At 41.2% G+C, this 15,791-nt stretch overlaps 1 protein-coding gene across 1 annotated transcript; it reads right to left on the bottom strand.

Moving 5' to 3' along the window:
- Positions 1-193: 193 nt before the first annotated feature.
- MRPL17 (mitochondrial ribosomal protein L17) lies at positions 194-1,699 on the bottom strand. Its single transcript, XM_024569341.4, has 3 exons — positions 1,459-1,699; positions 1,097-1,165; positions 194-761 (listed from the first exon to the last, which is right to left on the bottom strand). The coding sequence occupies exons 1-3, from the start codon at positions 1,630-1,632 to the stop codon at positions 486-488; spliced, it is 519 nt and encodes a 172-aa protein (XP_024425109.2). The 5' UTR covers positions 1,633-1,699; the 3' UTR covers positions 194-485.
- Positions 1,700-15,791: the final 14,092 nt, after the last annotated feature.

Raw genomic sequence — 15,791 nt, 5'->3', positions numbered from 1 at the left:
TGAGTGCACACTATACATGGGAGTGCATTATACACAGCAAAATACGGGAATTTTTCTCTAAGAAATCCCAGGGGCTCCTCTATACATGTTATAACTCAATCACATTAGGGGCCAGTTTGGAATTTTAGTGTACATGCTCCATATAAACCAACATTAAGAAAAACAAAACTGTGCTAACCAAATAAAACCCAGATTTAGAGCCAGAAACACATGCCATGAATTTACTATCCCATGGAGAATGATCATTTGTATAGTTCTCATTCTCAGAAATCTCAAGGGGAGGAAAAAAACCCCTGTTTACATATATTCATATAAGGAATTTTGTCTATTGTGCAAAGAAAGGGTTGTCTGGCTCCTCAGCAGGTTCTGGGCTCCATTAAGACTGTCCATTTCACAGCTCTAGCTCCAGTTCTTCTTAGAGGTTAAGAAGTCCAAACATCTATGATATTAGGCACTGATGAGGGCTACACACCCTTTGGCTCCAGTTAAATCCCTGGTTTTTGAGATGTGTGGGAGATGTGGATAATTGCTTCCTGGTCCTGCCGTAGCCCCAGAAGTAGTTGGTTTAGGAGTGTAAGATTGCTGTCTCTTCGAGGCAGGGGCAGGGGTGGGAGGCAGTTTCCTTTATACTCGATCACTGCCATCTTGGCCCGATCCTGCTCATCCCGATTAGGGATCTGTAGCATTCTCGTGTAGCCCCCATTCTGACCTTGATACCGAGGGGCCAGTACTTTAAACAGCTTTGGGATCAAGTCTTTCTCCTAGAGGGATAGAGTTATACAGAAGAGCAAAGTCAGGCACCACCGCAGAGACATTTAGCTTTTAGCATTCCCAAAGGTAGGGTCTCCAAACACACACACTCAGACCTCCCCCACCATCTAATGTGGTAGACTCTAAGTTAAATAGAAGGTTCAGATGTGCAAATTCGGATTCGCATCGAATTCAACTTACTTAAGGCACACATTTCTAATTTAGTTCATAGAATTTGTCCATACATGAGTGCCTTACCTTAGTTCTTCCCAGTCCCCTTTCTGTGACAACCCCTCCCACTCAAGGACCAAAGGATGAGACTTGGTGTCAAGCAGGATGCACTTACTGTGAGCCAGAAGTCAGCCATGCGCATGGCTCGTTCGTTGGTGTCTCCCAACTTCCCATAGTCGATGAGCTGCGAGGACAGAAAATCACTGATCCAACCCGAGCAGGAAAAACGGCACCAATCTTACTCTTCTAATTCCACTAGCCAAGGTTCCATCAAATTCAGGCCACCCCTAACCTAGCACGCAGCCCTAACCTGTCTTCTATTTGAGGGGCCGGAGGAATAGGCTCAGCTAAAGATACTGGAGGGATTCAGACTTCGGGTAGGGTTTACCAGGGGCGATCTTACTCCTTCCCCAAGATCAGCCAGACCCCGCCCCCTCAGGCCAGACCTGCGCGGTCGACCAGAGCGTCCCGCCTGACCTTCTCCGCGTAGCCCCTCATCTCATCCACGCGCGCCCATGACGCCTCGATGCGTTCGTGTCGCACTAGTCCCGTAAGCAAGTTCCGCAACATGTGGATGCGGGACTCGGGACCAAGGCCCATGCGCCGGAATACGCGGCCATGTGAGATGGCCACAGCTACCGAGAGCCGCATTTCTCCCCTTCTCTCCGACTCCAAAGAGGCCGGAACTGGAAACTCACGGGGAAACTGCGCGGAGAGGCGTATTTGAGAGAACGCATGCGCTGTACCTAAGTGCGTGGTGGACGTGTTTGCGCATGAGCATCAGAGCCTGCCTCGTTGGCAACCTGGGGGAGGGCGGAGAAGGGGTGTTGACCTTTTTGAGAGGAGGCTAGCCCGGCGGCAGGCCGGTGCCGGGTGCGCTCCAGTCGGCTGGGAAACAAACGCCCTCTAGTGAGGGTTGAGCCCGCCGTCGGGGTTCTCTGGTGCTGCCTCAGGCTCCTTTTGTGCTTGTAGAGTGATCGGAAGCACCGCCGCGGGTCCTGCTGGGAAAGCGAGTATCTGAGGGGAAAGGCGTCTGGAGGGGGCGCGCTCTAGCAAGCTGGCAGCCTAGCCCCTCCCTGAACGGTGGTGAGCACGCGTGTACGCCACCCCGAGGGAGTCTTTTTTGACAAAATTATTTTTAGTAGTAATGGTGAAATGAAGGGAATAGCAATTATGTTCAGTTAAGAAAGGCAGATGGTGACAATTTTGTTGAGGTAAATACATCTAATTATCCTAGTTAAACAAAAATATAGCCCTCAAAGCAAAATTAATGGATTAATACTTTTAAATTACATTGATGTATTTTTTACAAGGAGAAAATATACCTACGCATATATGTGTTAAAGAAACATACAAAAACATGAAAGCTTCTGCTTTGGGGCCTTAAGGTCTGCGTTAATAATGTCAAAATTGCTCTTTGTTCCGGCTGGAACTGTGGTTCCCACCACATCCTGTAAAATATATGTTATGTTACATAAATATATGTAAAATATATGTTTCACATATGTTAAGTCCTAACTCCCCACTCCCAACCTCCTCCACCTCCCTTCCAGTGTCTCAGAGTATGGCCTCATTTGGAAGTATGGTCATTGCAGATGGAGTTAGTCAAGGTGAGGTCGTACTGGACTAGGGTGGGCATCCAATCCAAATGACTGATGTCCTTATAAAAAGAACTCAGGTGGAGAGACAGAGAGGGCCATGCTGAGTGAAGACAACCTTGTGAAGATGGACACACACTGGGAGAACCTGTGTGACCAGGAAGGCAGAGATCTGAGGCAGTTGCAAACCAAGGATCCTAAAGGATTTCTGGCAAACACCGGAGCCTGCGAGAAAGGCATGGAACAGATTTTTCACTAGGTCCTTCAAAGAATGTATGGCTCAGCCGGCACATTGGAGCTATGAGAAAATATATTTTATTTGTTTTATGCTGCCCAGTTTTGTGGAAGGTTTTCACAGAAGCACTAGGAAAGTAATGCACTCATTTTCACATATTCATGTTCAATAGATAGCATTCTTAGAATTTGTCACCCTGTCTTCGCTCATAGATGACCAGAGAACACTTCTTGTTAATTTTAATTTTGAAAAGTTGCTTTTGTTTGAAGCAATGGATAACAAATAATTAGTAAAAATCTTAAGCATGGATATGTTGGAAGAGATTTATACAAATCATACTTCATAATAAATTCCAGAAATTACAATACTGTGTTTTGTTTCTTTGGGGTCAAATCTTGTAGCTTTCAATGATCTCCACAATTGAAAATTCACCATAAATTTCTATTAGTAAACATTTCTGGGATTTCCAGTCAAGATGGAGGCATAGGCAGACATGGCTCGCCTCTTGGCACAACTACATCAAAATGACAACTAAGATATAGAGCAACCATCACTTAGAACCATCAGAAATCAAGTTGAATGGAAGTCTGACAACTACGGAATTAAAGAAACTATATCCATCCTGATTGGTAGGAGGGGCACAGACTCAGAAAGGGCTGGTCTGTCACCCACATACGGTGGATAAAAATTTGGGAGGGATTTCTTGGGAGGGAAGAGTCCCAGCCCAGGGTTCCAGTGCTAGGAATTTATGTGTCCACAGCTTCTGGTTGCAAAAACTGGCAGGTTTGAGTTGGTGGAAGAAATTTCTGGAGCCCCAAGCAGTTCCTCTTTGAGAACCCACACATAGACTCACCTCAGACTTACTCCCTCTGAACTCCAGCGCTGGGGTAGTAGCTTGAAAAGCACCAGTGGTATGTATCCAGGGAGGAACTGAAGTGTCTGGCATCAAGGTGAGCAGAGGCTGTTGTCCCTTTTCTAAACCCTCCTCCAACAGAGCTGGCAAACTGGTGCCATATCTGAGACTCCATCAACCTAGTTAACACTGTTTGGTTGGTCTTGGAGATCCCCAGAGACTCCACCCCACCCAAATTATGGGCCCACTCAAGCTGCTTTTCCATATGAATGGCTGGCCTAGGTTCATGCTTCACCACTTCCTAAATCCTGTCAAACAAGCAATAGCTGGCCTCAGTGAGCCCCAGGAACTGCACTAGAAGCAGCCAGCCTAGATTCACAGCTTGGCTTTGCCTGGGAATCTCTAAGCCCAGCACAAGTAGCAGCTATCTTGGATGCTTTATAGCTCAGGTAGGTGGTCCCAGGCAAAACATAGGTGGGGGCTGAACTTGGCCTGTACCACCCAGGAAACCCCAGGGCCAGTGCACCCTGTGGACAGCTACAGAGCACATCAGAGCATCACCACCCTACCCCTCCATAGCTGATCCTCCATGGGGTGTGGATGTTGGTGGTTAGTGCTCACAGCCAATCCTTGCAGGTGACTGGCCTGGATAAATCCCTCCCATTGATCTGCCAATGGCAACCAAGGCTCAACTACAGGAGGAGGGTATACTTAGCCCACACAAAGGGTGCACCCTGATAGGGGAAGCTGTACCACTGGACCCTACAGGACACCTACTACATTAGGCCACACTATCAAGACATGGAGTCAAAGTAGCTCACCTAATACATAGAAACAAACACAAGGAGTCTGCCAAAAAGAGGAGACAAAGAAACATGGCCCAAAAGGCCCAAAACTCCAGAAAAAGAGCTAAACAAAGTGGAGAGAAGCAATCTATCAGATGCAGAGTTCAAAACACTGGTTATAAGGATGCTCAAGGAACTTAGTGAGGACCTCAACAGCATAAAAAAAGATCCAGTCAGAAACAAAGGATACACTAAGGAAATAAAGAACAATTTATAAGGAAACAACAGTAGAGTGGGTGAAGCCAAGAATCAAATCAATGATTTGGAACATAAGCAAAAAACAACCAATGAATAAAACAAGAAGAAAAAAGAATCCAAAAAATGAGTATAGTATAAGCAGTCTCTGGGACAACTTCATTTGTATCATAGGGCTGCCAGGAGAAGAGAAAGAGCAAGAAATTGGAAATGTATTTGAAAAAGTAATGAAATAAAATTTCCCTAATTTGGTGAAGGAAATAGACATGGAAATCTAGGAAGCACAGAGAGTCCCAAACAAGATGTTTGCAAAGAGGCCCACTCCAAGACACATCATAATTAAAATGCCAAAAGTTAAAGACAAAGAGAATCTTAAAAGCAGCAAGAGAAAAGAAGTTAGTTACTTATAGGGGAGTTCCTATAAGACTATCAGTTGATTTCTCAAAAGAAACTTTGCAGGCTAGAAGGGATTGGCAAGAAATATTCAAAGTCATGAAAAGCAGGGACCTACAGTCAAGATTGGTCTACCCAGCAAAGCTGTTATTTAGAATCAAAGGGCAGAGAAAGAGCTTCCCAGACAAGAAAAAACTAAAGGAATTCATCACCAAACCATTATTATGTGAAATGTTAAAGGGACTTATTTAAGAAAAAGAAGATCAAAACTATGAACAATAAAATGTTATAAAAATATATCTATCAACATTTGAATCTAAAAAACAAACTAAGCTAACCAGAATAACGGAGACAAAATCATGGATACAGAGAGAGTTTTGATGGTTGCCAGATGTGAGAGGGGTGTGTGGGAATGGGTAAGAGGTGAGGGGATTAAGAAGTACAAATAGGTAGTTATAGAATAGGCATGGGGATGTAAAGTACAGTAAAGGAAATGGAGTAGCCAAAGGACTTATGCGCAGGACTTATGTGCAAGAACTTATGGACATGAACAATGGTGGGAGAATTGCCTGAAGGAGTGGGGGGTGCTGGGTGGAGGGGGCCAAAGAGAGAAAAATGGGGACAACTGTAATAGCATAGTCAGTAAAATATAATTTAAAAAACATTTCTGAAGATCTTTTGAAAAGTTGGGGAATATTAACATTGCCACTGACATTATTTGATCCATTGCTTTAGAGCAGGGGTTCAAACTCATTTTCACCTGGGGCTGTGTCAGCCTCACAGTTGTCTTCAAAGGGCTGAATGTAATTTTAGGACTGTATAAATGTAACTGCTCCTAAACAGTTAAGCGAGAGCTTGGTGCTGCCACCGGGTAGAAACAAGGTGCTGGGCCATATAAAACAAGGTGGAGGGCCAGATGTGGCCTGCAGGTCTTGTGTTTGCCACCTGCGACTTAGAGGGAATGTCCATTTGGTGAAAATGTACAGAATCAAACACTGCCCTTCTTTCTTATTTATTCATTTTTGGCTATATAAGACCATCATCTCTTGTCTCTTTTGGCAGTCTTCAAAATTTGATTCTTTTTTAAATGTCATTTTCTTTATATTTTGCATAGTTAATGGGTTCCTCCACAATTTCTGTGGATTGATTGGTGTTGAAGGGACAGTTTTAAACCTTGTTGTTTAACTGTATGTTGTTCAAGGCTTATTTTGGCTATTTGCTGACTTCATCTGAAACTTCACCTTACTAAAAAAAAAGTAAGTCAGAAAAGAAAAATATCATATAACTAAGATTGTTTATTTTAAATTTACTACTATAATAGCAGGGTTATATTCTCCCACAAGGATTGGAGTCAGAAAATGCACCACAGGTGAATTTGAAAGATTGTTAATTTTTATGAATTTACTGTGAAAAGTAATATATATGGCTGGACTTGACTACATATCTGTCAATTAACCTCCATGTAGAATGAAATAGTTTTTAGCGGGTTAGTTTTAAAAAGTTATAATATGAAGCCTACATATATAGGAATTGTTCAGAACTTGGACCAACAAAATAATTTTGTGTGAGGATTATTGCCTCACTAACACTGCATTGTTGCGCAAGGCGAGGAGGATCAGATGGACTTTTAGTTAGCTTTATTACTACTTTTAAGTTTTGTATGGATGTTTCACCTCCTTATGCTTATGCTTGCATCAGGACAGACTGCTTTCTCCTTTCGACCCTAGGTATCCTGTGGCTCCAAGTGTCCAGCTGAGCCTCCAGGGAAGATACTCAGATGGACCTGACAGTTCTGGGTGAGTCAAGAATTGGAGTAACCATGACAAAAGGCTAGTGTGAGCCTCTGAGGAGGTGTTGGTAGTGATTATAGTTTTGGCAGAGGTGAGGAAAGTGGTCCCAAGCAATGTTCTGGGAGGCATGTAAAGAAGAAAGATCCCGGCCTCTAGAAAAATATTGTACATAAAATATCATAGCTTCTGCTGGGAGAAAGGAGTTGGACCTGACCATACTACTGCAGAGAACCCCTGTGTGATTCTGTGCTATAATAAAAAATGTATATTTGTTCTTAAATTCTGGTTCCTGGCAGAGTTCATAAAACCCTTGGAATATCCTTAGTGATAGGGTTAAAGGAACATTTTTTTGTTATTCATAAAAAGTGCATTTCAACCATACCTGAGTTTATGCTAATGAAGTGACTCTTGGAGGATGGAGACTGGTTACTAGGGTAATATAACCACACAATTAGAGTGATTAGGGGGTTGGAGCTCTCAGCACTCCCCTGCCCCCACTTGCGTGGAAGAGGTCGGAGATTGACATAATGACCAATGACCAGTGATTTAATCAGTCCTGCTTCCATAAAAATGCTAAACAGCAGGTTTTGGAGAGTTTCTGGGTTGATGAGCACACTGAGGTGCTAGAAGGTTTAGTATGCTCAGAGAGGGCATGGAAGCTCTGCAGCCCCTGCTGCATACCTTGCCCTGTGCATTTCTTCCATTTGGCTGTTATGGAGTTGTATCCTTTACATAAACCAGAAACAGTAAGTAAAGCATTTGCCTGCCACTCTTGCAAATTGTCAAACTTGAGGAGAAGATCATGGGAACCCCCAATATATAGCTGGTTGTGTAGAAGCATAGGTTGGTTTCTGAACTGGGGGTCTCCATTACTTGACCTATAGGGTAGCACTAACTCCAGGTAGTTAGTGTTAGAATTGAATTTTAGGGCACCTAGTAGGTGTCTACAGAGAATTGCTGAAGTGCTCGGTGTGGAAAAACCATGTATTTGGTGTCAGAAGTTGTAAGTAGAGAAATAAGCTCTTTGTTTTACCCTGTATGACGGCATCTTATTGTGCAGAAGCCTCCATGAAGCAGTGTCCTGGGAGCCAGTACAGGGACACCAGCAAGTGTTCAGTCAGGGATTTAGTGGTGATGGTGGGAAGCAACTGTCTGTTGGACCTCAAGCCAAGTTTTGGTTCTATTTCTGAAATAATGAAAAGCTAGCAGTGTAGTGACTGGCTCCTTCTTAAGATCTCTCTCTCTCAATATATATACATATATCTCAATCTCTCTCTCTCTCTGTATGTATATATATGGGTGTATATGTACACACACATACACACATACATACATACACACATATATAAATTACTCTCAGGTCAGGGTCTTGAAACCTCTCTAGATCCAATGTTCTGGGACGGACTAGACAGAGACAGACTGTCTTTGGTATCAGATGGAATCACGATCATATTAGGATCAGTTCAAATGAGTTTTTCACAGTTGGAATCATCACTAGAATATTGACAATAACAATAAATTAGAAACATTCCAAGTGGAAACAAGAAACCTTGTAAGTGGTGGAATTCAGGAATATAAATTCTTGATCTATATGCAGCTAAAGTTGAGGTGATCCAGGGCTGTAGAGGGGCATGGAGTTTGGATAAAAATCAGCATAACCTTCTATGGTGAGGTTTCCCTCTCAAAATGGTGACTGGCTATTTCCAACCTGGCCTATGTTCTTCATGTGGTGTTCTTTCCCTTCTTTGTTTCATTTACTATTATTATTAATGAGATGAGCTGTCTGCTGCTGAGATTATAGGTCTTTTAAGGTCAGAGAAGGACTCTGACTCATGTATCCCATCTACTGTCCCTCTCTGTCACCTCCAACCTAGTGCTGTGCTTTTTGTGCTAAAGTCTTTCACTGAAGGTTTGTAAAAATAAATAAATAAATTTGATTTCTTTTTTTGAGTGTGTCCCTTGATAATTTCATTTTTACTTGCAACAATTGTTTATCTTCCCTCTTGGGAGGAAAAGACAAGGAAACAGACTTTCCCCTAGAGCCTCCAAAAGGAACACAGTCCTGAGAATAATTTGTGTTTTGTCCCATAAGACCCAATTTTGGACTTTACACACCCTCAAATGTAAGATAATTAATCTATTGTTTTAAACCACCAGCTCTGTGGTAATTTGTTGTAGCAGCAATAGGAAACTAACAGTGGGTTTCACATTGTACCAGTCAGAGTACATTGCACATAATATGTGCCCTGTGAGTGTGTATTGAATGAATGGTCAATCTTCCAAAATATCTCATTCTTAATTATGATGAAGGGATTATAGAAATAAATAAGGATATTTCTGTGAGAATTCCAGACTAGTATCATATGCTGTGTGACCAAGCAGTTTTTTTCCAGACCAGGCAGTTTTCTTCCAGTCTTTCTCCCTTTAATCTTCAAACCGCCTTAAACTTTCCAGGCGAAACTGTGTGGAGATCAAGTGAAAAGAGCACAGTCTTTGTAGTCATCAGACTGCATGAAGTTTGGGATGAGGATGTGGGTGAAGATGGCATGGTTAGGACTTTCCTTTAGTCCATGAGAGGCATTCATTTGTCAAGGGGGAGATTAAAATTCTTTATAAAGAAATGTATGAAGAAAGAAGTCTGAGGTAATAATCTGGGTATTCAGGATGGATTTGGCCATGCTTCAAGTTGAGGACTCAGTCACAGAAATTTAGCACATCATGGTCAGGTAAAAAGTGGTCCTGGGTTTTTCGTTGCTGTGAACCCAGTGGGCTACCACAGGCCTACCATAGCAGAGTGAGTTCACTCAACTGTCCAGTAGCGTGACAGTAAACTCAGGGGTTGTGCAGGCAGCAGAATCCTTGGTGTAGCGTTAGCAACTCAGGAACATTATCCATTCCAGAATTTTAGACCCAAGTTAACTAGTCAGTTCAGCAGTGGTATCTTACAGAATGGTGAGCAATTAGGTGCACAAAGGAGAGTGCTCCAGAGACCAGCAGGTGGCAGCCACCACAACAGGAAAACCTTTTTAAATGCCAGGAGATTGCAGGAGCGCACCTTCCCCACCATGCTTTGGGGAGACAGGCAGGGGAAGGAGAGGCTGTCTGAGTGATTATTAAGCCTTACTTTTTCTAATAGAGACCAAACACTTCGTAAAAGAATATTTAAGTTGTCAGATTGAATTAAATTTAAATTAGATTGAAACTTTAAATTTTTTATCTGGCTAACCAGTGGATGGGATTTGGGAGGAGTGTTAGATTCTAGACTAAAATACATCATCTGAATTGTAGTATGCTCTTCTGCAAAGTGAGATGTCTTCTTGGATGAACTTTTCAGAAGAAGAAAAAAGCATCAGAGAGGTATTTACCTTTCTCTCTTCCTCTCTGTTTTCCCCGTCCCTGTTTTCTTGTCTGTCTTTGAGTTTGGAAAGTTGATAGGGATTTTGAACTAGTATCTATAGCCTATTTGCTCCTGTGTGATTTTACCTTCTCTCCTTGCAGGAGAATGCTCTCCAGACTGGAAGGTTTCCAATAAATACCCTCATTTAGCAAACCTTTACTGAAAATTCAGTGCATATCAGGCCCTGTGATAAATACAGTGTATATGAAGAAGAAAAAGCTGGCCTTCACCTGCATACAGGGCACAGGGGAAATAGGCATTTAAATAGACGGTGTTATAAATAACCATCTGAAGAAAAAGGAGCAGAGAATAACTTGTATAGTGACTCTTTGTAGGTCCACATGTGTAAAACCACCCGTGACCCCCAATCAGTTATATTCTATCTTTTGCTGACAGTTCTTTCTTGAATTTCCATGCCATTTATCATATTTTGTTTTATCCTCTGTTCACTTATCCATACCAGTCTGTGTACAACTTTGGAACAAGATCTATGTCTAATTTACTTTGTAAAGCTCTGGGTCCTGGCAGAATTCTAGATACACAGAACTGTGTAGTGTGAAACTTTGTCACTCTCAGCCTATGCAAAGATGTATGTTCAAAGATGTCAATTGCAATGCTATTTATATAGTGAACATTTAGGAACCTGGATGTCCACCAGTAGAGATTTGTTTAAGTATAAACAAAGGGATATTATGTAGGCATTAAAATTATTAAAATAGACCAATTTTGTTGATCTCAAAAAGATGTCCATACAGAATTTTGAGTGTAAAAGGAGATTATAGAACAGTATGTATACTATACATTGACATATCTGCAGAATTATACATATTTAACTATGTATCCATAATCCTACAAGTATGGTCATTAAACTTCACAGAAGTTTATCTGATGGGTGGGGTTTTGTGTGTTTTTAATTTCCTTTTGAATGTTTTATCACATTAAATTTTTTTCAATGAATAAATGTTAAGAAAAAACAAAACTATTAAAAAATTCCCTCAAAATCAAGCAGTTTATTCACATTATGCACAAGACAGTCTCCCACAAAAAAGAATAATCTGGTCTCAAGTGTTAACAGTGAAGTTGAAAAATTTATCAGACTTAACCTGATATAGTTCTTTACCACCATCTGGTGGCAAGAAAAGGGCCTGCAACTTCCTTGTAGCTTCAGAGGGAATTCAGATGAGAAATAAAATGGGAGGTCATAAGATGGATAGGTAAGGTTTGAATGGGAGGCAGGGGAAGAGCAAGGGAAATTTGTGGTTGAGAGGGTCTTTGACTCTACAATATTATTAAGACTAGTATTTGGTTGCTTGGCTACTATTCTGTATTTGTACACCCTACATTAAGATGTCCAGTTTCCAGTTTCAGAGATGCAGAATAACTATGTGCTGACGCAAGAAAGGCATTTATTTGCAAGGACTAGGCTTTCTTATTTGACCCCACTCTTCTTACTGTTCCCACCCCTCAAGGCCATGCAGAAAAAAAAATCTATTCTTGCTCCTGCTCATCAGTTTTACCTCTCTTTATTTTACCCTCTAGATTTCTGTTTTCTAATTTTCACTTACTAAGGAGCTGCCCACCTGGTAGCTATGTCTCATGCTCCTCTTCACTGCCCTCACTGGGCTGTGGGCCACTGCTTACTTTCCTGCCTGCTGGCCACTTCTGGGAGGCCTGTCTTCTCTCACCTCTTGAAAGGATGTGTCTGTTTTCCGATCAGTGTAAGAATCTTATGCAACCCTATTTTGTTTCTGTACTCTTTCTTTATTATCTACAATTCTATTGTACAAATCCATTTAGATGTAGCAATCTTTGTCAAGACCATGTTCTATTAGCCATCTTTCCAACTCCCTCTGAGTAATGGGTTTTGGCTAACCCTCTTGTCCTCTTGTTAGGGTAATTGCAGCCTCCTGGTTTCTAGTGGTTATGTGCTTGCACATGATTTCTATTACTTTAGAGCTCCATCATTCCCACAGGTGTTAATGAGCAGAGAGCCACCACTGAACTTCTTAGTAAGGTTGGTGCCCCTGTCATTGGCACATTCCTAATGCCTTGGTGAGTGTTGTGTCCTTTAGGCTTTTTCATGAAATGTAACCCTTTTGTGGGTCTTACATAATAAAACCCTTCCAACATGCCCATCTCCCTGTCACATTATATGTTTTATTTTATTATCTTCCAAAAATCTCAGATATTTCTATTCTGCTCAGTCAGTGTGGGCTTTAGAACTCACTAAGATTCTAAGGGTCTCCCTACTTTTTGGTGAGTTTTCTTACTACAGTGAGCATGTCTATTCCCCTGAGGTCCTTGACTGTGCATTAAATCTCATAGCCTAAGAATGTGTCCCCAAATCAATAAATTCTTGTATATCCAGTCTTATGTACTAACTTAAAAAAAAATCTCACCTGAGAATATGTTTATTGATTTTAGAGAGAGAGGAAGGGAGGGAGGGGGAGAGAGAAAGAGAGTGAGAGGAATATGGATGTGAGAAACATCTATTGCTTGCCTCCCGCATGTGCCCAGACTGCGGATTGAACTTGCTGCCTTTTTCATGTACAGGACAATGCTCCAACAACTGAGTCACTTGGCCAGGGCAGTTGGAGCTTTCTTGAACAAGAACCATCAAAATCTAATCTTAGGGGCACTCCCTTGGCACCTGCTGATATATACTAACCAGTTCTTGTGGCTTTATGGGGGTGAAATCTCTCAGTTTTTTCATTATTTTTATGGTTGACAGATGTCCTCATTTCCTCTCCGCCCCTCCCTGCTCCCACCCAGCCCCACTCCTCCTTCCCTCTGGCCATCACCACACTGTTCTCTGTGTCTATGGGTTATGCATATATGTTCTTTGGCTAATCCCTTCACCTTCTTTCATGCAGTCTTCTCTCCCTGCTCCCCTCTGACAGCTGTCAGTCTGTTCCATGTGTCCATGCCTCTGCTTCTGTTTTGTTCACCAGTTTATTTTATTCACTAGATTCCACACATAAGTGAAGTCATATGGTATTTGTCTTTCTCTGACTGGCTTATTTCATTAGCATAATAATCTCCAGGTCCATCCATGTTGTCACAAAATGTAGGGTTTACTCCTGTCCTACGGCTGCATTGTATTCCATTGTGTGAATGTACCACATCTTTTTTGTCCACTCATCTACAATGGGCACTTGGGCTGTTTCTAGATCTTGGCTGTCGTAAATAATGCTGCTTATGAACATAGGGGTGCATATATTCTTTCAAATTGGTGTTTCGGGATTCTTAGGATATATTTCCAGATGTGGAATTGCTGGGTCAAAAGGCAGTTGCATTTTTAAAATTTAAAGGCAACTCTATTCTGTTCTCCATAGTGGTTGTACCAGTTTGCATCCCAACCAATAGTGCATGAGGGTTCCCTTTTTTCCACATCTTTGTCAGCATTTGTTTGTTAATTTATTGATGGTAGCCATTCTGGCAGGTGTGAGGTGATGTCTCATTGTGGTTTTAATTTTCATCTCTCTGATGATTAGTGATGTTGAGCATTTTTTTCATATATCCATTGGCCATCTGTATGTCCTCTTTGGAGAAATGTAAATTCAGGCCCTTTGCCCATCTTTAAATGGATTGTCAATCTTCCTGGTGTTGAGTTGTGTAAGTTCTTTCTTTCTTTATTCTTAGAGAGATGGGAAGGGAGGGAGAAAGAGAGGTAGTGGAACATCAATGTGTGAGAGAAACATTGATCAGTTGCCTCTTGCACACCCCAACCTGGGACCTGGCCCACAACCCAGGCATACGCCCTGAATGGGAATGGAACCAGTGACCTTTTGGCATGCGGGACAACGCCCAGCCTAATTAATGAGCCATACCAGTCAGAGTGAGTTGTATAAGTTCATTCTAGCATTTGGAAATTAACCCCTTACCGGATGTATCATTGGCAAATATGTTCTCCAATACAGTGGGTTCCCTTTTCATTTTGTTGATGGTTTCTTTTTCTGTGCAGAAGCTTTTTAGTTTGATATAGTCCCATTTGTTTATTTTTTTTCCTTTATTTCCCTTACTCTAGGAGACATGTTGGCAAAAATATTGCTACAGGAGATGTCTGAGATTTTACTGTCTATGTTTTCTTCTAGGATTTTTATGGTTTCATGACTTACATTTAAGTCTTTTATTCAATTTGAATTTATTCTTCTGTATGGTGTAGTTGGTGGTCTAGTTTCATTTTTTGCATGTACCTGTCCAATTTTCCCAACATCATTTATTGAAAAGTCTGTCTTTACTCCACTGTATACTGTCACCTCCGTTGTCAAGTATTAATGAACCATATAGGCATGGATTGATGTCTGGGCTCTCTGATCTGTATGCCTGTTCTTATAACAGTACCAGTATGTTTTGATTACAATGGCCTTGTAGTGTGGTTTGATATCAGGTATTGTGATCCCTCCAACTTTGTTCTTTCTCAAGATAGCTGAGGCTATTCGAGATCTTTTTCTGATTACATATAAATTTCTGGAATATTTGTTGTAGATCTGTGAAATATGCCATTGGTATTTTAATAGGAATTGTGGTGAATCCATAGATTGCTCTGGGTAGTATGGACGTTTTAATGATGTTAAGTCTCCCAGTCCATGAACACGGCATATGCTCTCACTTACTTGTATCTTTCTCAGCTTCTTTCCTCAATCCTATAATTTTCCAGGCACAGGTCTTTTATCTCCTTGGTTAAATTTATTCCTAGGTACCTTATTTTTTTGCTAATAATCCCAATAGTAAAAGGGATTATTTTCCTTGTTTCTCTTTCTGACAGTTCATTGTTGGTGTATAGAAATGCCACCAATTCCTGAATATTGATTTTGTATCCTGTTTCTTTGCTGAATTCATTTGTTAGCTCTAGTAGTTTATTGGTGGAGTCTTCAGGGTTTTGTGTGTACAATAGCATGTCATCTGCAAATAATGACATTTTTACTCTCTTTTCCAATTTGGATGCCTTTTATATCATCTTGGCTGATCGTTGTGGCTAGGACTTCCAGTACTATATTGAATAAAAGTGGTAAAAACAGACATCCCTGTCTTGTTCCTGATCTTAAGGGAAATGCTTTTCGTTTTTGCACATTGAGTATGATGTTGGCTGTGGGTTTGCCATATATGGCCTTTATTGTTTAAGTATGTTCCCTCTATTCCCATTTTGCTGAGAGTTTTAATCATAATTGGTGCTGGATTTTATCAAATGCTTTTTCTGCATCGATTGATATGATTATGTGGTTTTTATCCTTCATTTTATTTGTGTTGCATATCGTGTTTGTGGATGTTGTACTGACCTTGCATTCCTGGAATCAATCCCACTTGATCATGGTGTATGTTCTTTTCTAATGTATTGCTGGATCTGGTTTGTTAATACTTTTAGGAGGATTTTATAATCTGTATTCATCAGGGATATTGGCCCATAACTTTCTTTTTTTGTAGTGTCTTTATCTGGTTTTAGAGTTAACATAATTCTGGCCTGGTAAAATGAGCTTGGGGATTTTCCCTCCTCTTGAATTATT

The sequence above is a fragment of the Desmodus rotundus genome, chromosome 5 (assembly GCF_022682495.2).
Source record: "Desmodus rotundus isolate HL8 chromosome 5, HLdesRot8A.1, whole genome shotgun sequence".
In the NCBI taxonomy this organism is placed as follows: domain Eukaryota; kingdom Metazoa; phylum Chordata; class Mammalia; order Chiroptera; family Phyllostomidae; genus Desmodus; species Desmodus rotundus.
The sequence above is the reverse complement of the archived record's forward strand: the minus strand, read 5'-3'. Positions and strand labels throughout refer to the sequence as shown.

Excerpts from the sequence above, each read along its gene's own strand:
- MRPL17 (XM_024569341.4), bottom strand. The coding sequence starts at position 1,632 with ATGCGGCTCTCGGTAGCTGTGGCCATCTCACATGGCCGCGTATTCCGG. Across the intron at positions 1,166-1,458 it reads TGAGGGGCTACGCGGAGAAG|CTCATCGACTATGGGAAGTT; the intron begins GTCAGGCGGGAC and ends CTGTCCTCGCAG. Across the intron at positions 762-1,096 it reads TGGCTGACTTCTGGCTCACA|GAGAAAGACTTGATCCCAAA; the intron begins GTAAGTGCATCC and ends CTATCCCTCTAG.